Raw genomic sequence first — 27,549 nt, 5'->3', positions numbered from 1 at the left:
GTTAACAGCAAAAAGACATCCTTTAAAAACTGGAAGTCAAATCCTACTGAGACAAATAGAAAGGAGCATAAACTCTGTATAATTAGATAGGCCAAAAAAAGAATTTGAGGATCAGCTAGCAAAATACACAAAAACCAACAGGAAAAATGTTTTAAAGTACATCAGAAGCAGGAAGCTGCCAAACAACCAGTGAGGCCACTGGACGGCCGAGGTGCTACAGTAGCACTCAAGAAAGACAAGGCCTTTGAAGAGATGCTAAATTAATATTTTGCATCTGTCTTCTCTGCAGCGAATGTGCGGGAGATTCCATCACCTGAGCCATTCTTTTTAGGTGACAAATGTGAGGAACTTTCCCAGATTGAGGCATCAAGAGAGGAAGTTTTGGAACAAATTGATAAATTAAATGGGAAAAGTCACCAGGACCAGAATGTATTCACCCAAGAGCTCTGAAGGAAATCAAATATGAAACTGCAGAACTACTAACTGTGGCATGTAACCTATTGCTTAAATCAGTCTCTTTACCAGATAACTGGAGGAGAGCTAATGTGACACCATTTTTAAAAAAGTTTCAGAGGTGATCCTGGCAATTACAGCTCATTAAGCCTATCTTTAATACCAAGCAAATTGGCTGAAACTATAGTAAAGAATAGAATTATCAGACACATAGATGAACACAATATGTTGGGGAAGAATCAACATGGTTTTAGTAAGGGAAATCATGCCTCGCCAATCTACTAGAATTCTTTGAAGGTGTCAACAAGCATGTGGACAAGGGTAATCTTCTGGATATAACGTAATCAGACTTTCAGAAAGCCTCTGACAAGCTAACAGCAAAGGCTCGGAAACAAAGTAAGCAGGCATGGGATAAGAGGTCCTCTTGTGGATCAATAAGTGGTTAAAACATAGGAAACACAAGGTGGAAATAAATGGTCAGTTTTCAAAATGTAAAGAGGCAAATAGTGGGGTTCCCCAAGGATTGCACTGGGACTTGTGCCATTCAAAATATTCATCAATCATCAGGAAAGAGAGTAAACAATGACATGACCAAATTTGCAGAGGATACAAAATTACTCAAGTTAGTTAAGTTCCAAAACTGACTGCAAAGAATTACTAAGGGATCTCACAAAACTTGTTGACCAGGCAACAGAATGTCAGATGAAATTCAATGCCGATAAGTGCAAAGTAATGCACATTGAAAAAAATAATCCCACTTATACAGAAAAATGATGGGTTCTAAATTATCCGTTACCATTCAAGAAAGAGATCTTGGAATCATTGTGGACAGTTTTCTGAAAACATCGGTTCAATGTTCAAACACAGTAAAAAAAAGTAAAAACAAACAAACAAACAAAAAACCTAACAATGTTAGGAACCCACTAGGAAAAGAATAGATAATAAGACAGAAAATATCACAATGCCAACTTTCCAGGGTATGCCCACATCTTGAACACCGGGTGCAGTTCTGATCACCTCATCCCCAAAAAGATATATTAGAATTGGAAAAGACACAGAGAAGGGTAACAAAAATGATTAGGGGTATGGAACAGCTTCCATACGAGGAGAGATTAAAAAGACAGACTGTTCAGTTTAGAAAACAGACAACTAACGGGGGATAGGACAGAGGTCTATACAATCATGCATGATATGAACAAAGTGAAACATTATTTACTCCTTCACATAACGCAAGAATCAGCAGTCACCCAATGAAATTAATAGGCAGGAGGTTTAAAACAAGCATAAGGAAGTACTTCAACAACGCACAGTCAACCTGTGGTACTTTTTGCCAGAGGATGTTGTGAAGGCCAAAAGTATAACCAGGTTCAAAAACTAATTAGATAAGTTAATGGAGGGAAGGTCCATCAATGGCTATTAGCCAAGATGGTCAGAGATGCAACCCCATGTTCTTGGAGTCCCTAAACCTCTTACTGCCAAAGCTGGGACTGGACAACAAGGGATGGACCAGTCGATACATTGCCCTGGTTTTTTCATTCCCTCTGAAGCATTTGGCCCTGGCCACTATTGGAAGACAGGATACTGGGTTAGATGGACCATTGGTCTGGCCCAATATGTTATGTTCTTACCAATACTGTTCACTTTTCAGGCAATTAATTATCAACAAAATATCTAATATTTGCCTGATGAGTCAGTCTCTCTCTCTCTCTCTCTCCTCACACACACACCCTCTTTTAAGTCTCAATTACTCAGTTGTCTGTGCTGCAATAAATGGAGAAACTGTTGATGTCACCTATTGGGGGAAAGAGATAGTACTGGAGTTGCTGTATATTGTTTGTTTTAATTTAAACATCTATATGTTGATTACAGGAGTGTGTGTTTAAACGGTCATATAGTGCATGTTTCTGAACCCTCAGTTATTAACTAAGAGAGCTACCGGAGGTAGAAGGGCTGGAAGAAGCTTCAGAGGATCAAATGCAGATGTGTGTTCTAGTATGTTTAACTGCAAACCCTTCCTACTTAGACTAACAACGCTCAGCAATTCCTAATACACATGTCATGTCAGCCTGTTCTCTCTCACTGTGGTTCTACATCCTGCTAGACATCCTCCCCAAAGCTGACACTTGCTATGCGGTAGGCAACACCAAAACTGGCAGAACTAACTCAATTCCCACTGTTAAATGAGTCAGTGTTCGAGCCAAGCTACCTTGTCCTCCGCTTTGAAAAAAATAATGATTCACAAGACAGTCTAGATTTGTCTATGTTTCTCTCTGGCCTGTACAGTATAATTCTAATTTTAAGTGTAATTCATATTAATATTTAGCAGGGGGTAAATTATTTACATGGAGAATCTGATCACAGTGACATATTCTTACATGCTCTGTTGAAATAATCAACGGGTGCTTTGGTTTCTCATTACAGATAGGAACATAGAAATTGCTGTAGTGGATCAGCCCTATGGTCCATCCAGTCCAGTATCCTCTTTGACAGTGGCCAACACCAGATGCTTCAGAGAAAGGTACAAGAAACCCTACAATAGGACCAGATGTATTCATTTGCCTGCCATGAAGGGCTCATCCTAATCACTAATAGAGATTAGTTTAAGGCTTGAAGCAAGAGATTTTATATACTCTCTAAACACTCTTCTTTTATTATTCTTGTTATTTATATACATATCCTGTTCTTTAAAGCTTGTTGAGTTCTTCCCCTTATCAACACCACATGGTAATGAGTTCCAGAGTCTAATTATGCGCTGTATGAATATGTATTTTCTTTTATAAGTTGAATTTGCCACTAGTCAATTCAATTGCCTGCCCCCTTTTTTTTAAGATTACGAGACAAGGAGAAAAGAAGTTCCCGGTCTATCTTTTCCATACCATTCATTATTTTGTGTACTTTTATCATGTCCCCTCTTATTTGTTTACTGTATGAAGTAACAGTCCTGGTCTTTTCAGTCTCTCTTCATATGAGAGTTTTTTCATTCATTCATTTCATTGTTATTGCTCTTCTCTGAACCCTTTCTAGATAGACATATTTTTTGAGAAGAGATGACCAGTACTGAACACAGTATTCCGGACGAGGGTGAACCAATAGACTAACAGACGTTTGGGAGCATGAGCTTTCGTGGGCACTTCGTCGGATGCATCATGCATGCATTCACCCACGAAAGCTCATGCTCCCAAACGTCTGTTAGTCTATAAGGTGCCACAAGATTCTTTGCTGCTTTTACAGATCCAGACTAACATGGCTACCCCTCTGAAAACTAAATCTGTAAGTGTTAAGCAACAGATCACAAACAATTCATAATTACAAAGAAGGCTTGAGTTTTTTTCTGGAGGTTTGTATTTTGAACAAGCTCTCTTTTGTTAAATTGCTTGGGTAAAGGGGTGATTACCCCCCACACATGATGAAATGGTTAATGTGGGCTGGAGAGGCCAATTAACAAACCTCGTTGCACCTGGAGGTTGGGCCAGTCCCAATTAAATACGAGTCCCAGCTAGGGAGCAGCTGGATTATTTCTTTAAATAGAGGAAGCTCAGAGAAGAGGGCTGCAAAGAGACGGGGAAGCACTCTGTAGTTCCTCTTTGGGTAGTAGAAGGCAGAGAAACTTCAAGAAGAAGTTAATACCCTGGCCCTGATGTAAGAAGCTAGCAGGAATAAGAGAGACTCTAAATGGGCTTGAGAGAAGGCCAACACACCCAGAAATGGCCTTGGGAGCAAACTGGAGCTGAGGATCCAGATCAGGGACAAAAATACAGGGATGCAACCTCTGAGCCAGCATTCTGTAGAACTGATGGCTGTGGAGGACTCAGGATGGATTAAAAGTTCAATCCTGGGGAAAGTACAGATAGTTGGGGTTTTTTTTTGTTGTGGTTTGTATTTCGATTTTGACTTTGACTAAAAGACTCCAGAGGGAAGCTCTGGGCAGCACTGGGTTTACAGTGGCACCATGGCGCCAGGCCCACACTTGGAAAGGGCTCATAATGACTACCTGGGGGCCCACAAAGGGTTAATTCAACCCTGGCCACCGGCGGGCAATGTGAAGAGTGAACAACTTCCCAGCGCCGGCTGAAACACTCAGCAGCTCAGGGAGTGCAGTGCGCAGGCGCAACAGGGACTGGGTGTTACGGCGTGAGCTGGGAGTTGCAGTTTGTGCGCCACTATGTTCTGCTGGGGCCCTCGGACCTGCGCTGCCAACTGCACTACTAGTCCCAGAATGCCTTGCACCACGCTGCGAACTGCCCCAGTTGAAGTGGGCAGAGTAGATCACAAAATCCCAGGCAAGGAAATGGTGCAGGGAGAGCGTTCCTGGCACTGAGCCCACCGCATCCCTCTCCAGCATTGGGATAGGGGCTCCTGGCTTGGCCCCTTCAACCCCAAGTCTCCCCCGCTCTCCTGGGGTGGTGCAGCCCCCCGGCGACCGTGATGCCTGGCTGCAGGCTCCTGGGCACCGTCTCGACCCTGCAGATTTGCACAGGGGGCTGTCTGTGGCCACCAGGGTGCAGGGGGGGCAGTGAGAGCTGGGCTGAGCAGTGCTGGCTGCCACGCCCCCACCAGTGGGAATGCCCAGAAAATTCCCCCTGCACTCTGGGGACGAAAGGGGGGAAAGCGCTGGAAAAGGGACCCTCCCCAGCCTGATGCAAATAAGTATTTAAGAGTAGGTTAGATAAATGTCTATCAGGGATGGTCTAGACAGTATTTGGTCCTGCCATGAGGGCAGGGGACTGGACTCGATGACCTCTCGAGGTCCCTTCCAGTCCTAGAGTCTATGAATCTATAAGTGAGTGAGTGAGGATGAGGGAGAGCGAGCAACGGAGGGAGGAGGGTTAGAGTGAGCAGGGTGAGGCCTCGAAGAAGTGTGTGCGTGTCCCCTTCTCCCTGCAAAAGATAGGCACCAGCAATTTTCCTCCCCACACTCCACTGCAGTAACTTTACTGTTTCACTTGAAGTGAGGCAAAAAGAGAAATGGGTGAAAGAAACTAACTTTTAAAAAAGTTTTGTAAACATTACTGTACCAAAGTAGAAAATCCAGTTACCAAAATTGTATTTACAAAACATAACTTTGGGTAGAGGTCATGGTGGTAGGGAGATGCAGAGCTCCAAGCAGGTTCTGAACATTTTAACAAAAAAGACAAAACTAACAAACAACCTCTTCTCACACAAGTAAACCAAATTCAAGAGTATTCTGGGTACACTGATGCTAGCCCAGTTTGTTCTCTGTGGGCTGAGTGGAGGTCTCAGCCAAGTGTGGTTTCAAATATCTTATTTTGTTTTTGAATAAATGTTTTAATCCCCATCCCAGCAGTACCAGATTTACTATGGCGCCAATGGTGCCGGCACGCTGGGCCCACACTCAGAAGGGGCTCATAATGACTACATGGGGGCTCACAAATATGTTTGGTGCCAGGCCCACAAAAGGTTAATTGAGCCCTGGCTCTGGAGCCACATTACTCTGACAGAAGAGAGGAACAGGAGAGGAACCCTGTATGGGCAGAAAACATCAGACCATTGTCAAACGGGGGACTGTCCGCGTGAAACGTTGATACCCTGAAAAGGGAGAGAATTTAAAGTGACCTGGCCAGAAAGCCAAATCATGAGAAGAGAGACCACTGCAGAGCTGGAGCAGCTGTCTGAAGTGGGAGCTAGATGAAAAATGAGCTGTTTCACCAAACCCAGGCACAAGGAGCATCCTGTGATGAGTGCACTCTTCTACACAACCACCAGCACACACATATTATCCTTGTAAATATTCAGCTGAATTTAAGATTCTGGGACTTCTCTAAAAGTATGTCCATGGTCCTGTGCTCTGTAGCATATTTCTCTCTCCTGTTATTTATTTATAGGCACTTCTGTGGCTTCTCATCATCTCATTGCAAGTGCCTCATGAACTTTAATTAATTTATTCTGACAACACCCCTCTGATGTAGGGAAATGAAGGCAAAGAGAGATTAAAATGATTTGCCCATAGTCATTCAGGAAATCTGTGACAGAGATAGGAAAAGAACCCAGATTTCTTGACACCAAGACCCATGCCTTGTCCACAAGACAATCCATATTCTTCATGTCATCTCAGCCCTACCCTTCCTTTTCTAGTAGGCACAAATGGAATTCATTTCCTCACACTTTTAAAAGGTTTGGTATAAGGCAGTATGGTTGGAAAGCCTTGTACGGTAGGTACACTGTAAATGCACTTTCTGGAGGGAATCTATCATCTACCACTAATATCCAGAGCCATTTGGCCGACCATCGGTACTGTAAGTATCTTAGCGCAAACAGGCGTTCAAAACAAAAGCTACAGAGTCTGACAAACAAAAGCAATATGGGCCTTCCATTTTGTTATTTACAAAAACTTCTTTAAGGAGAAAGAAGAAAAAGACTGCAAACAAAGGTAATGATTCCAAGTGGCATCTGGCAAATCTTTTGCCAACATGAATACAGATTTCTTCAGGAATGCCAGAACCTACTGGAAGCAAGTCAAAACTGTTTGTTATTAAAATAATTGGACAGTAGGGAGGAGAGGGAGAGATTATTGTTATTTTCTGTTGAGTACTGACAAAGAAAGGGAGACATGGATGGACAGACTGAGGTGCTGGAGTGGGACAAATGAACCCATAAGTAAAATTTCCTTCCAAAAGCACACAGAATCTTAGCATAGAGAAAGATAGGAGGAGGTTGTTTGTAAATCAAACTGTGTGTGTACAGTATCTCACTTATGTTTCCATATGGTTTAGTTCTTCTCTTCAAATGAGCAAGATTTCAAGAACATTGACCCTTAATGTTGCAGGAGACCTAATAAACACACACAGGATCTAGAAACTCCTCACCAGCACCTCTACAATACTGAATGCACACATATAATACTGTATGGCTGAATAAAAATAACTCTATGCAAACAAGACTCATCTGACTTGTCATAACCTACTATCTCCAGACAGCTGAAAGCAAACTGCCACAAACTAAGACGTATAGATTTGTTTTATAGATATACTTACATTCTTTATTTTAGTCCATAGAGGAGAACATTCTAAACCTTAGCAAAACATAAAGAAGCAAGAGATCATTTTAGAGAACAGCACTGCCAAGAACACAGTAATATCATCACTAGTTCCACACATTTGTTACTGCATTCAGCACAAGTGCCGGGAGAACATCTGCAGTGTAAAAATTCAGCCCATTAGTTCCTGCAGCTTGTTAGCATATTTTAATACTGTGTTCACAGCTTTCTATTTCTATCAAGGTGTTACTAGGTGCCAGACTCTGTATTCACATACTGCGTCATTATTCCCTCTCACCTCTGCGAACCTATTACACAGCAATACTGGAAGGGAAAAAGGGGTCTGAGGGAGAATGTGAAGGAAAGAAAGAATGAAGTTATTGGTACTGTAACAATCTGTTACACGAATACATTCTACAAGGAAAGGTTCTGATTTAAGCAAGCACTACCAGAACATCCATTCCCTCAGGTATACATCTCTCTAGTTTCTTGAACAGTTTCACTGTTTGGAGAGGATGCTTATCTTGAATAAGGCATCCAACACAGCTTAACATTTATAGAAAAAAATATCACCATTGCTGAATCATCACTATTTTACATTACTCTGACAGTGGCTCAAGAAGAGTTAGTTTGCATTCCCTGTTTGCTGAATCAACAAAAATATTTCTTTAGAACCTGATTTTATTCCCAACATTGTAACAATTTCTACTTCTGCTTTGGAACCGGAGAGAAGCTGCGGCCCCGCACCTGCTGGGGACCGAGAACTCTGGGGCTGCAAGCTGCGGGCGCCGGTGTTCTCGGTCCCTGGCAGGTGCGGGGCTGCGGATTAAGCCGGAGAGAAACCGTGGCCCCGTGCCTGCCGGAAACAGAGAACTCCAGGGCTGCAGGCTTCATTCCATGTGAAAGTAAGAATAATAAATATATTTGGACCAGCAGTTCAACAATGTTTTACTTTTTTTAAATAAATAAGAAGATATTTATGTTTATGTTAAGATGTTTATGATATTTATTTTGTAAAAACTCCTTAGTTTTTCTTACAGGTAGATAAAAAAGAGCAAATTCACATGGTAAAGTGAAAGAGTAATTGCCGAATAATTTAATTAATACCTTTTACATGTAAAATTACCCTTTTTAATCTTATGGATTCATATATTATGTAATATTAAATATGATGTTTTTCGTATTATTTAATGTACAAATACAAAATAAGCCTTGAAAAATTGTTGGTGCCCGCCACACACTTCTGAAAACATGAATGTGCTACTGGCCACAAAAAAGTTGAGGACCACTGGAATAATAGATTCAAAGGCCAGAAAGGCCCACTGTGATCATCTAGTTTGACTCCTGCATAACACAGCCATAGAACTTTCCTGATATAATTCCTATTTGAACTAGAGTACATCCTTTAGAAAAACATCCAGTCTTTATTTAGAAATTGCCTGGGGATGGAGAATTCACCACAACCCTTGGAAGTTGTTCCAGTGGCTAAAATGTAAATGTTAGAGGATGGCTTCCTAGGGCGACATGTTTCTGCTTAAGAGAAATTAAAGTTGTTCATTTGATCAAAATATGAAGAGTCTCTGGAGGTACAGGGTCAGGCATACATCCTCAGAATAAAAAAATATCAAATATTAGTCTGCAGTACTCTTAGGGCATGAGGGTTGTTTATTTGGCTTGTTATTGCACATTATTTTTAAAAGCCCCTTCAAAACACCACCTCTGTAATGCTTTAACAATTATGAAAATAGAAGCAGTGTTTATACTAGCTGCATACTTGGGAGAAGACAATCTAGAGATTTCCAATGACGTGCAATTTATGATTGCTCATCTAGACACCTGTGTTAGCCAAGTACAAACACAGCACAGATGTAATGCTCGTAATTAGGAGTTATTCAATTATCATTATATTTGAATGAATGAGGAAAAAAAGTAAAAGTCAGATTGGAAAGATTTTAGAAAATTGTATTAAGAAATTGTACAGAGATTTAGCCACACGACTTCTACCAAATTCTATGGCCAAATTCCCCTGCAACTGAAAATGTATGAGGATGAGAACTGTAACGATTTTGGGGTTCATGAAATAACAAACCAGTGAATGAGAAAGGAATAAAACTTTAATAAACTCTGGTGAACTGCTGCACACAGACATGGGGTGTTCCCAACCCTCTCCCTCCAGGACACATCTCAAATTCCCATATTCATAATACCGTCCCTTATGATGGAGCATCTTTAAATCATAATCTTCTACAAACATATCTCTACAAAAACAATGTCCAACATGTGGTACTGTGGGCTGAAGTTAACATTACAGCACAGTTTCTCCGTTCTATTCCAATTTATGTATTTTCTTATACTAGGGTTACCATATTTCAGGTTCCCCAAAAGAGAACACTGCTGGGGTGGAGGGAGAAGGAGTGGGGGGGGTTACAGTTGGGGAATGCTGGAAAGAGTATTTGGGGGGGATGCTGGAGGGGTGTGTGTACTGGGAGAGGGTATTTGGGGGATGGGCAGGATTTTGTGTACTGGGAGGGTGCAGGAGGGGGCATTTTGGGGGTGCTGGAGGGGTGTGTGTATACTGGGAGGGGTGCTGGAGGTGATATCTGGGGAGTGCTGGAAGGGGTATCTGCAGCCTCACTCTTGAGGTGGGGGACAGTGTTGCTCCCTGTCATGGTGGCAGGCACAAGCCCAGGACTCAATGCCAGCCCATCAGTCAGCGCCTTCCTGTGGGCCTCTCCCTCTCCCCAGGGCTGGGAGCTGGTGCCTGGGTGGGCAGGATGGCAGCTACATGAGAGGGAACAATCGGGTCACAGAAACAGCTCTTTCTGAGCTGCAACACCTGCTCCGCAAAAATCTGAAAAATCCCGGACATTGCCTCTTATTTTAAAAATCTGCCCGGATGTTTACCACACTTTTTAATACCTCAGTGTTCCAGAGAACTGTGGGTGCACTTCTTGTCCTACTGAAGTCAAAGGGGTTTTGCCATTGACTACACTGGGCCAGGATTCCACCCCATGTCTCCACACAAAGGCAAACAGCACTTGATATTTTGAAAACAAACCAACCAAACACAATTAAATAAATACAGAACTTAAATACTACTCTCAGATCATGCTTTGCTCATTCAAACTTTATATTTATATTAACAGCAATTTTTTCTTGATGGACTTCAAAATCTGCAGAGAATAATTTAAAAAACAAACACTTTGCTTACAGCTTCTAGCATTTCAAGGTACAAGACGGGTTAAAGAATTGAAACAAAATGGATTTTCTAAAAGTAAACAAAAACCAACAGATTAAATGGAGACCACTGTGGGTAATTCTGCAACGTATGCACCAGAGATTCATCTTGCCATTGCCAATAAGCTACCAAATTTATTAAATCCAACCATTGTTATAACTCTGCTGGTTAAGAAGCATACACTTCTAGGTCTATTTCACACAGGTTTATTTAATGAGCAAGAAATGACTGGTACTTAGTAGCAAAGCAATGAAAATGTACAGTACCAAAGAGCATTAAGCTCAATAACATCTCCCAGAGGCTTTCCCTGGTTAGCACACCATCCCCAGAGCGAGGGCAGAGCGGGCTGGATACCTTATATCACATCATCTGAATGGAGGAAGGAGGGAAAAAAGGCCAGAAAAAAAAATGCTTCCTGACCAAGCGGACCAAACTGAGGGAAAGTGAGCAGCAGGGGCATTTCCAAGTATATACACTGACTAAACCAATCAATAAATACAGGCCCTAACTAAACAGGTTGATGTGTGTGTTTTATAGCCATATGACCGCTTCCCCCTCTCCACCATTCCTTCCAAGTACCACACTCCTGAATTAAATCATTCTGCATTCTCTGGACTTATACAGTTGAAATCAATAGCGTTAAAATACTATGCCTCTTTCTCTCTCCCTCTAAAGCCTAATAATAGACAAGTTTCAGCTGAAATCGGTATTGACCTGTTATCAGTAACAGAGGGCCTTGTGTCTAGCCTGGTGAAGCAGAATCTGCATTGATTGCTATCTGATTAGAGGAGAGCTCGTCCTGACTTTCCCCAGTTACTTAAGCTGGCGTCTCATTGATTGTCCTTAGAGACCACAGCTCCACTCAGGCAGAGAGAGTCTAGACAGTATTCATGATCCATCTGTCTGGCACAGCCAGGCTGATGGCAAACTCTATTAGAAGTGAAACAATCTTTTTTTCTCTCTCCTCCTCCCATCTCCCTTTCCCTCTGCAAAGCAGTAATCTGACACTGAAAATTACTATCATTGTTGCAATTCTCAAAATAGCAGTGCCAGACTTTCATTAACATCTATGCTAGACTGCTAAATATTTAAAGAAATGGATAAATTTCACCTGAAGTGGGACAGCCCGGCACACATGAAAGCAGAAACACAATCAAAATGTAAATCTGAGAGGTTGTTTTTATCTGCACAATTTCAGTGAAACAGTAAGAGAGTCTTTCAAAAGGCTTTTTTGAACCTCTATTTTTTTATTGAACAAAATATTTTCCTTTGTTTGAGTTTCTTGTTTTTAAAGCAGAATCATTCTTCAAACCCCCTTAGATTTTTACAAGGTACACAGCTGTCACAAAAGGTGTGGGGAAGTAATATTTATTTACCTCACCAAGGAAAATAAAGATTCCACAGTAAACCCTGACATTACTACCCCAAACTGTAGTGAAGTATCACACTCATTAAAGCTGACAGTTTACCACCTGATGTGTACATAAATTTCATGTGACGTGAGAGATGCATTCTGCCTCATTTTATAGTTAATCTCACTTTCACACAAGTCAGTATTTTGTTTAAATAGCATGCCCATGTGCACACACAGAACACTTCACACAACCAGTTTCACTGAAAAAAGGCTATACAGTCAATCAGATAAACTAAGAATTAGATTTCCAGCATCTCTAGAAGATGCAATGCTTCTCCGTTACACGTGGCTGCAGTACTGTGTGCTGCAAAGAGACAGCAGCCTTAAACTTTCCATTCCTTCTGCCACTTTCAAAATCTAATTGCTTCCTAGAAGCCTGGGCTGGCTAAGGTAGGGGGATCACTTGCTGCACAAACACTGGAAAAAACTAGGACAAATGAACTGTGCCCTGGTAGAAACAGGCACGTTGTTGAATTCCTCAGACAGTCCTAATTTTACAGGTCTCACACAAGTAAGCGTACAGGAACTTTGCAAGGCATGTCGAGTCATTACTGAGCCCAAGACTGCAATGGTGAAAACTCTGCATTTGCGTTCTTATCCAATGCAAGTTTAGTTGAGCTTTTGTTTAATTTTTTTCTATCACAGTTTTCTGTAATTACTGTATGCTAGACCTCTAAATAGGCACATAGCTGCTATGTGATAAGTGCTCTATTACCAGAGTAATAAATAAGTACTACTACTGTTAGTAATAATACAAAATGATAAATTGTGCTGCCTCAAGTTGACAGAGACTGCTTTCTAGGAGGCTAGTTGGACAGAGTCATTCACCACACTAAAGCCTTGTTTTAACTAGGAGAAAAAGTGGATTTTAACACACATTAACTAACATATGTTAAAATCCTAGTGTAGACAAGGCAAGGTGTAGGTTTAATACGTCTGCTGGTTAGAATTTACCTGCACCAACTAACATGCATTAATATTACAACTTTTCTTGTCTGCACTAGTATTTTAACTCGTGTTAGCAAACACACATTTTTTTCCTAGTATACATATGACCTAATTGGCCTATAATCTCTCACTGCTGTACAGGGGCAAATCCCTCAAGAGGGAGAAAGACTCTTCCTGTAAATCAGCAGAGGAAAACTGATCAGGCCACAATCCTGCAAACACTTACATATTTGCTTAACTTTTCATATGTGAGTTGTCCCATTGAAGTGGGATGACTCATGCAAAGTTAAGTAGGTAGCTGTTTGCTGGGCTCCCTATATGGTGCAGGGAATGTCCTGGTTAGTACTGGCATGTTTAATTTTCCTTGGATGCTCCTTCTGAAAAGCACCGTCTTTGCCATTTTGCACTCATTTATTCTCAGTGTTGTGGGTGACCACAAAAAAAGGTCAGTAACAGTATCTGGAAAGGCCAAATCTATAGTAGAGCTCACAATAGCATCAGTTTGTGGTAGCAGATTTATCCTATTACAAATGTTCAAGCACAATCTTTTCTGCCATCACTGAGTCCAGGCATCAGGTACTCCACAAATCATTCTATCAATTTCACATAACTAGATCAAGCAATAAGCAAAAACAGTGTGTTCAATGCTTGACTATTGACATACATGTCATCAGTAGCCAAGGAATGCACATCCTAACATGGATTACTGTTATCGAGGTACTGAGTGTTTAAACAAATTCAAGCAGAACATTCATAGCAGTGTTAATTTTGCATTACTGTGAAGTCAAAGAAACACAGTTTGTAGAGAAAAAGTCAAAACAAAAAGAGAATGGTCACTTTTAAATATACTATAGCAGTGGGAAGTCATTAGCACTTTTTAGTACCAGGTGACACCACCTAAAGATAAAGTGACTCCAAGAGAAAAAGAGGCGGTCAATCCTGCTGGAATTTAGACCAAGACAGAGATTTCCAACATATTTACATATTGTTTCAGTGATATTTCCTGTGTATTATATGGAAGATGGTGCATATCAACCAAAAGATCCTACAATACAGGTGACATAGTGATACTAATGGTATAAATCTCTGTTTGAAAACACCTCTGGTGAGCAGTGGTGTTACTTTTATTACCATTTAGTCACTGATATGGGGGCCACTAGAAATATTAGCTGTTGGGTCATTTCAAGTCCACACAACATCTGATAGGGGTTCCTATTAAAAACACTGTGCAAAAATATGCAAAATCTCCCTTAATTCAAAATGTCATCTCTTTAGAGCCTGTGGACTTCACTTTAACAACTATTTTAAAAGCTAGTTTCCTAAGCTGGAAAGCTAACAGACTACTAGATCTATTGCCTTATTCAGAATAATCTTCTGTTACATAACACTACTGGTACTAATTTGTATCATATAAGAGCATATTTAATGGCCAGTAGGTGACAAATACCACCAATCCCAATTAGTTTGAGCGTTGTTTATAACTACTATTTTGACTGTTGGCTTTTATCTTTTTCTCCTTGGTTCACCATTGAGACTATTATTTCCCCATAAATCTTTTTATTTATTCTTTTGATTTAAAACAGATGTTCCTCTGTTAACAAGCTCCCATCCTGGGCTCCAGGAGTACTTACAACAATTAAAATTGACGATCTCATAATATCCAGCATAACAAATAATGCACCGTCCATTCCACTACAGATAAATAAACAGTTAACCCCCTTCACAACACCCCTAGCAATGAATGAAATGCTCCCTCTTACAAACCACCTTCCCCCAAATGCCTGGGAAAAGAAGCAGGCCTTAAGGTATGACCAGAAAGTTAATAGATCCTGGATCTGAGAGACCAAGGAGGCAGCAAATTCCGGAGTCATGGAGCTTGCCAGCTCCTCCATGCCATATATAGCACGGATGATTACAACTGCAGTATAGCACAGAAAGAATAGTCGTGTCTTGCATACCATGACCCAACCATTTGGGCCACAGTTCCTGGCCAATGGGAGTGCGGAGCTGGTACTTGGGGTGGGGGCAATACGCAGAGCCCTGTGGTGCCCCCAGCTAGGAGCCGGACCTTCTGGGGCGCAGCGCGACGCCAAGACAGGTAGGGACTAGCCTGCCTTAGCCCTGCAGCACCACCAACTGGACTTTTAACGGCATAGTCACCGGTGCCGACGGGAGCCGCCCGCCAGGGTACCTTTTCAACCAGGCGTTCTGGTCGAAAACCTAATACTTGTGCAAGTTATGACATGTAATTTTAAACACTCCAACACTTGGATTTGCACAAGCATACCAAGTAGCACATATAACCATCTGATTTGCACCTGCCACTGCAGTCTGCACACAGTAATTAGAGTTTGGCATGTAGAAAAAGTTGTGTGTTTAATAAAATGATTGAAAATGGCCGTCCCTAATCCATCCTCTCAACCTGAGTTGAAATGGATTAACCAGTATCGTATAACAGGACCAAACTATTAAGAAAAAGTGCTAGCTGACCCATTCCACTGGGGTATAGCAAGCTTTCTGTAATGGGTGTTGAAAATGGTATGGCTCTGTATGCACAACGGATTGACAGCCAAACAATTTTCAATGCCAAAATATGAAAAAGCATTAAGACATAAGAACACATCTTAGTGTGCACCGGTCAATGTGAAATATACACAGAGGCCAATGAACTTCAATCATTCTGTGCAAAGAGATTATTATATTTCAAAGAATAGGAAATTAAAATATTTTACACGGACACACAAACACGCACATAGACTCACTCTTGTCAGAAAGCAGGCACTGTTTTTAGAATAAAAATAAACTCGTTTAACGGGGACAACTATTGCATAAAACACAATTTCTACATGCAGCCAAATTAAGCTCAGGAAATTGACATACCATTTAATTTTTCTAGGAATGTGGTAAAATAAATGAATGCAGATTGTATATTTTTGAAACAAATTTTCTCAACAACTGGCAATAACCTTGTATGTCCCATAAGAAACTCATTGTCATGTGAATAGCTGCAGTACTGAAAAAGAGATGCTATCACTTTCCAGAGTTAGAAACTTCCTGACTGAAGGAAGCTATTGCTTAGAGAAAGCAAATTACAAATTACTGTTGGTGAAGAAAAACAACCTTTAATTCCTGTTTCACCCAGCACCTTCCCAAAACATACTGTAAACCAAACCATCAACCATAAAAGTAAATTCTGAAGTGACAGTGTGCACAACAGACACACACAAAAGGTAAGTTAAGTACTTACAGCTGAAGATGCCTGGAGGTGGATGCTCTGTTACAAGTAGACAGTTCTCCTCATCACTGTTATCCCCACAGTCGTTCTGTTGGTTACAAATCAGCGAACCAAGATACAAGCATTTACCACTGGTGCAGGTGAATTTGCACTCTGAAAAAGCACAACAAAAACTGTCATGTAATCAGTGCTTACTTTTCTCTTTCATTGTACAATACTGCTATAATGGCAGCTATTACAATTACTGAAAATGAATTTAGTTTCAGGCAGGGGCTATAATAGTGGATGCGCCATTCTCATTCTCTTGCTGAATCACACAATATAGTGCTGGCTTAATAACTGTAACTAGTGAATAATGATCAATTGTACAAGATAAATTTTAGACCACTAGGTTTCAGACTTGCGTGATGTAAAATGGTATCAACTTTTAAAGAGGTAGCGTAGTCGATAATCTCCACGAATCTCGACGTTCAGCCCTGTAAAGTTATTCCTTTACTCTCCTTCCCAACTGCCAGTCTCCTAGCTAGTTATGATCATGAACTCGCTGTCTGCACATTGAACTCCCAGATGCCCCTACTGTTTTGAACTGTTACGTATCATTATTAGTAAGTTTCCAAAACTTCTTCAAGTTAGTGCGAACGTGTAGAGCAAGAGGTTCTAGATTTCTAAATCCCGTTTTACTACAAAGAAATAGATGATTTCCCCTGAATGATGCAGGAATTCTGAGGAAAAATTAACATGTGATCATGTATTTAAAGACTGTGTCACAGTGCATACACTCAAGAAGGCAGTCTTAATTTCGGTTTATCCCAATTTTTCAGTGCTTGACTTTGTAACCTTTGTTCTTTGTAACCTTAATGTTAATAGATAAATAGATAATGACATCAAAACCTATCTATCTATATCTATATATACATAGCTTCCAGTAATGCTATTGAGGGTTGTGCCACTAAAACCCCGTTCATCAAATTAAGATTAGATCAGCTAGGGCTAAATTCTACTCTCATGAAGGTACATGCAATTCCCATTGAGCAGACGTAGACACACTTCTAGGGACACAATTCAGTCAAGAGTCTACATGAAGGATCTCTATATATTCCATCCTCCTCAAAGACTTTCTCCTGCAAACTCTTCCTACCACCCACAAATATAGCACTAACAAAGTGGGAAAGATGGTGTTTGCAGTATGTCCGGAAAGTTACCACATATCAGCTCTGCAGACCATGCAGGGGGAGTGAGTTCCAAAATCAAGGACCTCTGACAGAGAACATCCTGCCAGCAGCCCCCTCTCATTTATTCTGAGGCAGCTCCTACTCAAATTCCTCTGCTAATCTCAAGTGTGGCAGTGTGCCAAAGGAAGATAAAGAATTTCTCACTAATCAATGGGGCTTACCCAGGAGTCTGCCTACTCTTTACTTTTTCACCAAGGCAGGTTCTTCTAACAATGGAAGATCTATGCTTCAAATTCTGTAAAGCTTAGGGACAAAACTTCCTCAAGTTCCTTTTTATCCCTCTGCTTTTCTCCTTACTAGTACGAGAGTGCAAGTGAATGCCAGGGCATAATCTCTTCGTTGTGAAAGGTGCCAGGCTAACAGCTCTGGAGACTGAAATCCTTCATCTACTCAAAGAGCATACAGAAGGAGCAGTGCCAGCACAAGCAATGACTATAAGCTTCTCCCCACATCATCCAGCCAACATGCATGACGTAGAGCAGGGGTCGGCAACCTTTCAGAAGTGGTGTGCCGAGTCTTCATTTATTCACTCTAATTTAAGGTTTCGCGTGCCAGTAATACATTTTAACATTTTTAGAAGGTCTCTTTCTATAAGTTTATAATATATAACTAAACTATTGTTTTATGTAAAGTAAATAACTTTTTTACAATGTTTAAGAAGCTTCATTTAAAATTAAATTAAAATGCAGAGCCCCCCGGACTGGTGGCCAGGACCCGGGCAGTGTGAGTGCCACTGAAAATCGGCACACGTGCCATAGGTTGCCTACCCCTGACGTAGAGGATCACCTTTAGGGGCATTCAGTATCCATCCTTACTCTGGCTATGTCTTCACTGCCTTTTGCTTCAGTCTTCATTAAAAGGTTAATTGTGACCAGATAATTAATATTGACAGCAAAGGGGGAGAAATGCAAGCCAAAACAGGGAAAGACCAGATTAAAGAATACTTAGATACATTCAAGTCAGCAGCACCTGATGAAATTCACCCTAGGATACTTAAGGAGCTAGCTGAAGCAATCTTGGAACTGTTAGCAACTATCTGTGAGCACTCCTGGAGGATAGGTGATGTCCCAGAAGACTGGAGAAGGGAAAACATAGTATCTATGTTTAAAAAGGGAAACAAAGAGGACCCAGGAAATTATAGACCAGTCAGCCTAACTATAATTCCTGGAAAGATCCGGGAACAAAATGATGAAATAAGCCAGTTGTATGCAGCAAGAAGACAATAGGGTTCTAAGGAATAGCCAGCATAGATTTGTCAAGAACAAATCATGCCAAACCAACCTTATTTCCTTCTTTGACAGTTTATTGGCCTAGTGGATGGGGGAGAAGCAGTAGATGTGATATATCTTGATTTTAGTAAGAGTTTTGACAAAGTCCCAGATGACATTCTTAGAAGCAAACTAGGGAACTGTGGTGTCAATGAAATTACTATAAAGTGGGTGCACAACCAGTTGAAAAATTGTACTCTGATCAGTTATCAATGGTTCACTGTCTAACTGGGAGGGCATATGTAGTGGGGTCCCACAGCAGTCAGTCCTTGATCCAGTACTATTCAATATTTTCATTAATGACTTGGATAATGGAGTGGAAAGTAGATTTATAAAATTTGCCGATGAAACCAAGCTGGCGGGGATGGACAACACAAGATTAGAATTCAAAATGACCTTGACAAATTAGAGAGTTGGTCTGAAATCAACAAAATGAAATTCAATAAAGACAAGTGCACAGCACTACATATAGAAAGGAAAAATCGCATGCACCACTGCAAAATGAGGAACAACAGACTAGGTAGACTGTTTTTGATCACAAACCGAATATGAGTAAACCATGTGATGCAGGTACGAAAAAGGCTAATATCATTCTGGGATATATTGACAGGAGTGTGATATGTAAGACAGGAGGTAATTGTCCCACTCTGCTTGGCACCAGTGAGGCCTCAGCTGGAGTGCTGTGTCCAATTCTGGATGCCACCCTTCAGGAAAGATGTGGATAAACTGGAGAGAATCCAAGGGATGGCAACAAAATGACAAAAGGTTTAGAAAACCTAACCTATGAGAAAAAGTTAAAAACAATGAGTGTCATGGGCAGCAGGTGGAGCCCCACTTCAGGGAGGCTAGTCTCTGGCTCCGCTACTTCCACCTGCCCCTTCCCCCGTGGCTGGAGCCCCGAGACCCTCTGCCCGTCTCCCCCTCCCCCACGGCCCAAGCCCTGAGACCCTTGCCCCTCTCATAGCCTAAGATCCCCTCCCCGTTCCGTGGCCAGAGCCCAGATACCCCCTGCATACACACATCACAGCCAGAGCCCTGAGACCTCCTTCCCCCGCACGGCCTGAGACCCCCTGGACTCTCTCCATGGCCAGAGCCCCAAGACCCCTTGCAGCTCGAGACCCCCTCCCGCATCTGCAGTTGGAGCCCTGAGACTCCCTGACCACCCTCCCCCATGCAGCCAGAGGAGCCCCGGGCCAGCCAGAGCCACAAGCCCCCACCTGCTCAGAGGAGCCCTGGGCTGGCCGGAGTCCCCGCAGCCACACCTCCTCTCCACAGATCCCAAGCTGCCCTGCGAAAATTCAAAAGCTCTTCTCTCTTCCGGAAGACGAACCTGAGCTTTTGCTATGCCCCAAGTGGGTTCTGGGGCAGCTGAGGAGGCAGTATGTGTTACTCAGCGTCCCAGAAGTCCTGGGAGATTACTAATGAACCCAGGAAACTGAATAGCATAATAAAAAGCAAAAAATTCCCCCACCAAACCTGCAACCAGGGAGGCAGAGCCTTCCCTGGCCTATTATATCTGCCGCCCAATGCTGAGTGTGTTAATCTTGAGAAAAGAAGACTGAAAGATAGCTACGCTCTGGAATAGGCTTCTCAGAGAGGTTGTGGATGTTCAGATATGGCAAGTTCCTGCAGTACCTTTGGTAGATCTTATTCAATTATATTTAAATAGCTGTGGAGTCCATTGTATTACAAATGCAAAGTTTATGTTCTATTGTGGGACTGTACGTAATTTCTCTAAGGGGAGATGTGGCCAAGTTAAACCCTGGGAAGTGTTATGAGCTTCAAAGGACTATTTTAAACAATGTGCCAAACAAGAAGGAAATTCTGGGACAAAGTTATGTGGGTTTCCTAGGAAACACCTGGAGGGAGGAAAATGCAAATTCCCACAGCCGGACCCAACCTTTTGAAGCTACGCCCTGAGGAGAGAATCAATGTCTGACGCATTGTGTGTTCACTGTCTCTGAAGATCAAAGACCCAAGCTGTATAAAGGAAAGGCTAACCTATGCATTGTGGGCTTGTTCTGAGAAAAAGCTGTTATGAGCTTGTAACCACAGAAAAACCTTTAGTGGGGTTTGAAGGACTGAACACCTGCCAGAGCCCTTGTTGGAGTTGGCAGTGATCTCTGGTAAGCTTATTAGCATGCATATACAGTCTTTGATTGTTTTTAATATATTTTCCCTGTAAGGCTTTCACGTTAAGAATAAATGTGCTTGCTTAGAAATGGCTGTGTGATAATTTATAACTGCAGCCATTTATGCTGTTCATACCTCAGGAGAAAAAACAAAAGTGCAGACACTGGCCATTTAGGCTGTCTGGCTTGCTGGGGAACTGTGCAGCCTGAAAAAAACCCAGTCAGGAGGGAGAGAGACAAAGGTCTCTGCCCAAGAGAGGTGACAGCTGAGGAGCCAGGAGCCTAGAGTGGGTGCCCTCGAGATCACTTGGCTTCTCTCTCAAACTGTGTCGATCTATCCTTGAGCAGTGTTTGTGAATACTACGGATGCCCCACAATTCCTAATGTAGATAATGAAAATTTCATTGCCCTGAAGCCAAACAGACCCCAGACACTGTAAACTTTTAATGGTATTTTCTCCTTTAAGCTCTACACTTACTATTTCTGCCACCACACAAGTTATAATGTCCTATTGTTCCAGAGTGTAGGGAGCCAGGGTAACTTCCCTCCGAACCTGAGGGTAAAGAGCCACTCTCAGCCTGGGGGGGGGGCAGACCAAGCTTACTCCACCCCCCGGAAGGGGAGGGATGGAACAGAAAGTACAAAGGGCGGGGCCCTTAGCCCAGTCAGGGCAGCACCAGGGAGGGAGGCAGACAGACGCAGACTGCTGGCTGCTCCCTTCAGACCCTGCTGCTGGTCCGGGGCTGGAAGGGGTGTCCCTCCCTCCGCTAATTCCCTAGTGACAGACGGCCTGATGCAGGCCGGCCAGTGGCACAGTAGCTACTCACCACCCACTAGCGGCTCGGTGGGCCAATCAACACGGGTCACACAGAGCAATAACATTTACAAGATTTTCAACCACTGTACAAAACGCATTTCAAGACTGTCTTAGGGCCTCCTTGGAATTGTTTTTCTTGTCCTTTCTGGAAAAGAAGAGAGCCATTCTGTTCTCTCAACAGTCATTTATTTTTCAAACATTTTAACGGCTATGAATGCAATTCTTTCCTCCCATAGCCACAACATGGTTCTCATACTCAAAGTTTAAATGTTTTGTTTTTAGGCAAAAGGGGGAAAATTACCAAGGAATGAAGCCCAATAGTAAATATTTAAATTTTAATGTAAAACAAATACTTTTTTCCATTAATATGATTGCATTAGGCTCTCTCACTAGACCAATTTCCATGGCAAATATTCTCTAGTTTTATCACACAGGAGATAGGAAGTATCTATTTCTAAACAAAAGTATAATTCAAAAGAATCAGTCTTTCAGAATTCTGACAATATTCTTCTGGGGTATTCTGATTCCAGACTCTCATACGCAATCAAAAGGAAAGTAGCAGGACTCAAATGGAAGTGTCTCTTTAATATCAATTTAAGAAACATGCAAAAGTATTTTATTTTAAGTGGCTTTTTTTCAGTATTCAAGGCTTCCCTGGGGCTAAACTCTGGAACAGCCAAAATTCTGATTCTGCATAACTCTGAAGTGATCTGTGATCTCTCTCACTAATGATATGGGACTGTATCCAACTCCCAATGAAGTCAAAGGGAGTCTTTACATTGACCTCAATATGGCTTGCATTGGACCCACTGTGAACAGACACAGCAGGAACAATAACCACATCCCTACAAAGCACTTCAAACAGCTCCAGAACATGGCATTTGCCTGTATGTCTGGTGTGAAAGATAACAATGGTCAGAGCAAAGAATGGGGAAGTATGAACGGTGAGAAGAGAATGGTAATAACTTTTCCTACTGAACTTTCTGAATAAATGTAAGTGGTTTGGGGCTATATCAAATGAAACATCAGGAGTACCAAACACATTTTTTGGACATACAATAGCAAGTGTATGGTGGTACTGTATGGAAATGTTACAAAGAAATTAACCAGCTTACTTTGCACTTAGATTTTTACATTTTATTTATACTAGCTCAAATCTTGAGGTCCTTACTCCAGCAAATCACTAGGCATTTTGCCTAAATAAGCTCCTCACAATTCAGCTTCAATTTTATTTCACGCTTACTCCATAATATTTCAATTGCACAAATTGTGCAAGAAAATATTTTTCTCTTCCTGACCTATTGTTCAAGAGTAAAGAACAATTTGAGGGCTTGGTTATCTTTCTGTTCCCCACTAGAGTACTTCTTGTAAAGTTATAGCTAAACAGAGCAATCTTTTGAAACTAAGAGTGTCATTATCTGCATAGTATCAGAGGGGTAGCCGTGTTAGTCTGGTTCTGTAGAAGCAGCAAAGAATCCTGTGGCACCTTATAGACTAACAGACGTTTTGCAGCATGAGCTTTCGTGGGTGAATACCCACTTCTTCGGATGCAAGTGGGTGAATACCCACTTCTTCTTTTATCTGCATATTTGCAAAGACAATTAAAAAATCTGCTTCAATATTAACATTTTATAGTTACAGCACTTTGGAATTCATTTCTATAACAAGTTCACCAATGCAGTATCATGCATAACTGTGACAACAGGGGAGAAAAGCTACTCTGGCAGATTGCAAGAGCAGAAAAATACATTCAAAAGGGTTCAGATTTTGAAGATATTTTAACTGAAAAGTGTAACAGAAAATGTGGGGGGAATTCTATAAAAACGAACATAAAAATGAAAATTAACAGCTTGCTAAGAGATACACCACTTCTGCTTGGTCAATATCAAACACAAGGTTGCTGGAGGTTAGCATATCTGGACTGCTACTTTGGGCCTACACTTTTAATGTCTTCATGCTGAAATTTAATATGAGACTTTTTACACCTCCTCCCAACATAAAAACCTGAAGCATGATAGCAGTTCAAATCAATTAAAGCCAATCATTAATTTGCTTTACATTAATTGCCACCATACGTGGCATTTCAGCAAGAACTACAAACAGTAAATAAACTGGTTTCAGAGTAGCAAGGCACTGCATTTAGCCATATGGAGTGGAAATCCATCAACTTCATGAAAAAACTCATACAGATAAAGACAGACATCATCTTCCTTTCCAAATGCAAACAGATAGACATCATACCAAAAGGACTAAAGGTAAAAAATCCATTACAATCTACATATGACACAGACTAGGCTGAGAGACTGTGCCACACACTCTCAAAGAAACTGCAAAAGCACCTGATCAACATCCTATACAGCAGTGTTTCCCAAACTTGGGACGCCGCTTGTTTAGGGAAAGCCCCTGGCAGGCCAGGCCGGTTTGTTTACCTGCCGCATCTGTGGCTCCGCTGGCCTAATACTCTATCACCCACAGGAAATTATAGATGCCAGAAGACCGTGCTTGGATTTATAATATCGTTTTCCAAAGTTTTTATAGTTTGCAATTTCCTCTTTTTAAGGGAAACCAGGAGAGGGAAAGGGGGGGGGGGAAGGGGTAATTATTGATACACGTGTACACACATATCTACATAGACTTCATACACACTAGTCATAGTGAAAGTTAACACAATAAACACTGATAGGACTGGTTTCAGAGTAGTAGCCATATTCGTCTGTATCAGCAAAAACAATGAGGAGTACTTGTGGCACCTTAGAGACTAACAAATGTATTTGGGCATAAGCTTTTGTGGGCTAAAACCCACTTCATCAGATGCATGGAGTGGAAAATACAGTAGGAAGATATATAGATAGATATATATCTTCACATACAGAGAACATGAAAAGATGGAGGGTGCCATACCAACTCTAACAAGATAAATCAATTAAGGTGGTCTATTATCAGCAAGAGAAAAAAAACTTTTGTAGTGATAATCAGGAATGCCCATTTCAAACAATTACACAAACTAAAAACTATTTCCCCCGTGCTAATTTCCCCCCCTACTGTTATTCACAACATCTTGTCAACTGTTTGAAATGGGCCATCCTGATTATCACTACAAAAGTGTTTTTCTCCTGCTGATAATAGACCACCTTAATTGATTTGTCTTGTTAGAGTTGATATGGCAACCCCCATCTTTTCATGTTCTCTGTAGAGATATAGATCTATCTATCTAATCTATATATCTATAGATAGATATATAGATATCTTTCTACTGTATTTTCCACTCCATGCATCTGATGAAGTGGGTTTTAGCCCATGAAAGCTTATGCCCAAATAAATTTGTTAGTCTCTAAGGTGCCACAAGTACTCATCGTTCTTTTTACTGATATGACTGAGTCAGTCCCACTAAGTCAAAAGGGACTACTGACATAAGCAAGATTCTGTAAGATAGGGCCTATATAAATTAAATAATTCAGCAAAATGTAGCAAGACATTTCCAAATAGTCAACCTGTGTATTATTAGAAAACCTCCAACTTGCACACTAAAATTAAAAGCCTAAAATAATTTGTGTACCAAACACACATTTAAACAGTGTGTCCTTTAAGTAGAAACAGGACAGAATATTTTATCTTAGAACAACACGGACCAGACTCGGCTCACTGCAGATAATATATTATGGAGCTTTGTAAGACTGAGTGTTAGTAAGTAAAAGTACAGAAATCTATATCTAGCCACTTGGAGTGACTTCAACTGACAGGGAAACGTGGGCCAGTCCAGACTAGACAAATGTACCTACAACACACCAGAGAGCTCTTTTCAATGTGGTGGCTTGCCTAGACAGAAGGAGGGAGGAAAGAGTTCTGATTCTAAACACAAGCCAGCATGATCATTCTTTTATAAATAACTTTCCAAGGCGACCAGATTTCCCCTCTTCATTTTCAAGTGGCAATGAGGGAAGCATCAGTAGGCTGGTCAGACAGGACTCTCTCTCTCTAGCTAAACCTGAAGCTAGCAAGTGCTAGCAGCTAAAGATTAAAAGATTAGATCTTCCTGTAATGATGTCTAGTTATTTTTCCCTAGAACACAATTATAAAAAACATTAGCCAACATACTGTTAGTTAACATTTTCTTTTTGAACAAACATATTTGTTAATGATGGGGCCTTATGTCTGATGTACAGGACAGAACACTGCTGTGTGAATTCCATATTTTTATGTATATCTATTTTATATATTTTACATTAAGTATATGTCTACAATATGCGTATATAACATCTCTTTCACACTCAAGGCAGGGGTGTGTGTGTGTGAGAGAGAGAGATAGACACATTGCACACACATACTCCACTAATACAGCTCAGAGCTTGTAAACACTTGATAAATTAAAAAATCATAAAATGCAAAAGGTAAGATTTCAATAACAACAGCAGGGAAGAATTTGGCCCAGGAATTACAGCAATACCTACTCTGATTACAGAATGTTAAATTGTGAAATGCAAGGTCTGCTTTATTTACACCTGCTTAATTAATGCTTAATCTACACCTGCTGTATCTATTCAACCAGACAATCCCACCCTGGCATTACACTTAATGCTTTTAGACTTCCCTTGCACTTGACTTCACACATATAAACGGCATTACTATTGTTTTGTCATCCCATTTACTGTAGGGCATTTTAAATTATAGCTAAATGCTGTTTGTTTTTATAAATATAAGTCCAACCACAGGCCAAAATGAGAGACAGAGGGGGGCAGAGGAAGTATCTAATTGAAAAGAAAAAGATGGTGTTTTAGACCAGTGTTATGATGCATGCCAGTCACAGCTCTTTATTTAACAGATCTGAAATGGTTATCTGACCCTGGGGCATAATTCTATTCTATCCACTCAAATAAAAGAATACAATCATATGCAAACTATGTTGGCCTAAAACTGCTATGGCAAAGTGTAGCAGGAATACACATGATGAAATCTTAACACAGTAACTTGGACACAACTATATAAAGGCCTAACCCAAAGCCCACTGAAGTTAACAGCAGCTGCTGCAATAGAGGCAGCCAGCAGCGGGTGACCAGATATTCTGTAGGTGTAATGTAAGGTGGCGATCTTGTTTCACTAAAATCAACCAAGCACTAGGGCAGTCCCAGTAATCCAGGACACCTGCTCAATCTAGATCCAATTTCTCAAATACGAACTCACTTTTAAAGGAAACACCATTAAGAGATATTGAGTTCTTCCTATCTCTTCACATTTCTACGTGAAAAGCTTGAAAGAAAATCTATTCACAATATCACCATCAGCTGCTATATGGGTACCAGGGGCGGGGGAAGGGCATGGGGGGGGCGAGGAAGCACACTTCACTAGAGATTAAAGAAATATAAACCACAAATACCAGACTCAGTACAATAAAACCCTGTTCAACCTTTGATAAACATCTGGCTGTGTATTATTTTTAATATTATAGATTGTAGCTTTAAGTAAATCATAAATAGAAGGCAGCATACACACCAAGGAACATGTTTATTTGGGAAAAAAGCTTTCATTAATAAGAAATATGGCAAGCTGCCATCTAATATAGCAAAAGTCCATTGGTGCAGGCGAGGCAGGGATAAAAAGATCTTACAAAACGAAAAAGCACTTCCTAAAAAGGATGCCAAGCAGAATACTAACAAAAATCAAAAATAATCTGCGTATGTAGAACAAGTAGCAGAACTGTAAGTGATGAAGCTGTAGACAAGTTGATCACCCTAAGCAAACGTTATTATTTGTGTTTTGTTAGTGTCCAGAGGCCCCAAGCAGTGTAGCTCCTTCCCCGCCACCAGCGCTTTTACAGAACAAT

At 41.1% G+C, this 27,549-nt stretch overlaps 1 protein-coding gene across 3 annotated transcripts in view; it reads right to left on the bottom strand.

Moving 5' to 3' along the window:
• The window catches only part of LDLRAD4 (low density lipoprotein receptor class A domain containing 4), a 418,872-nt gene that overhangs the window by 168,603 nt on the left and 222,720 nt on the right, over positions 1 to 27,549 (bottom strand). For all 3 annotated transcript variants that reach the window (XM_045005248.1, XM_045005252.1, XM_045005249.1), the window contains exon 3: positions 16,295 to 16,435. In XM_045005248.1, the coding sequence (XP_044861183.1) occupies positions 16,295 to 16,435 (141 nt within the window). The remainder of the gene's footprint in view (positions 1 to 16,294; positions 16,436 to 27,549) is intronic.

The sequence above is a fragment of the Mauremys mutica genome, chromosome 2 (assembly GCF_020497125.1).
Source record: "Mauremys mutica isolate MM-2020 ecotype Southern chromosome 2, ASM2049712v1, whole genome shotgun sequence".
NCBI lineage: Eukaryota > Metazoa > Chordata > Testudines > Geoemydidae > Mauremys > Mauremys mutica.
This window is presented reverse-complemented; position numbering and strand designations above follow the sequence as displayed.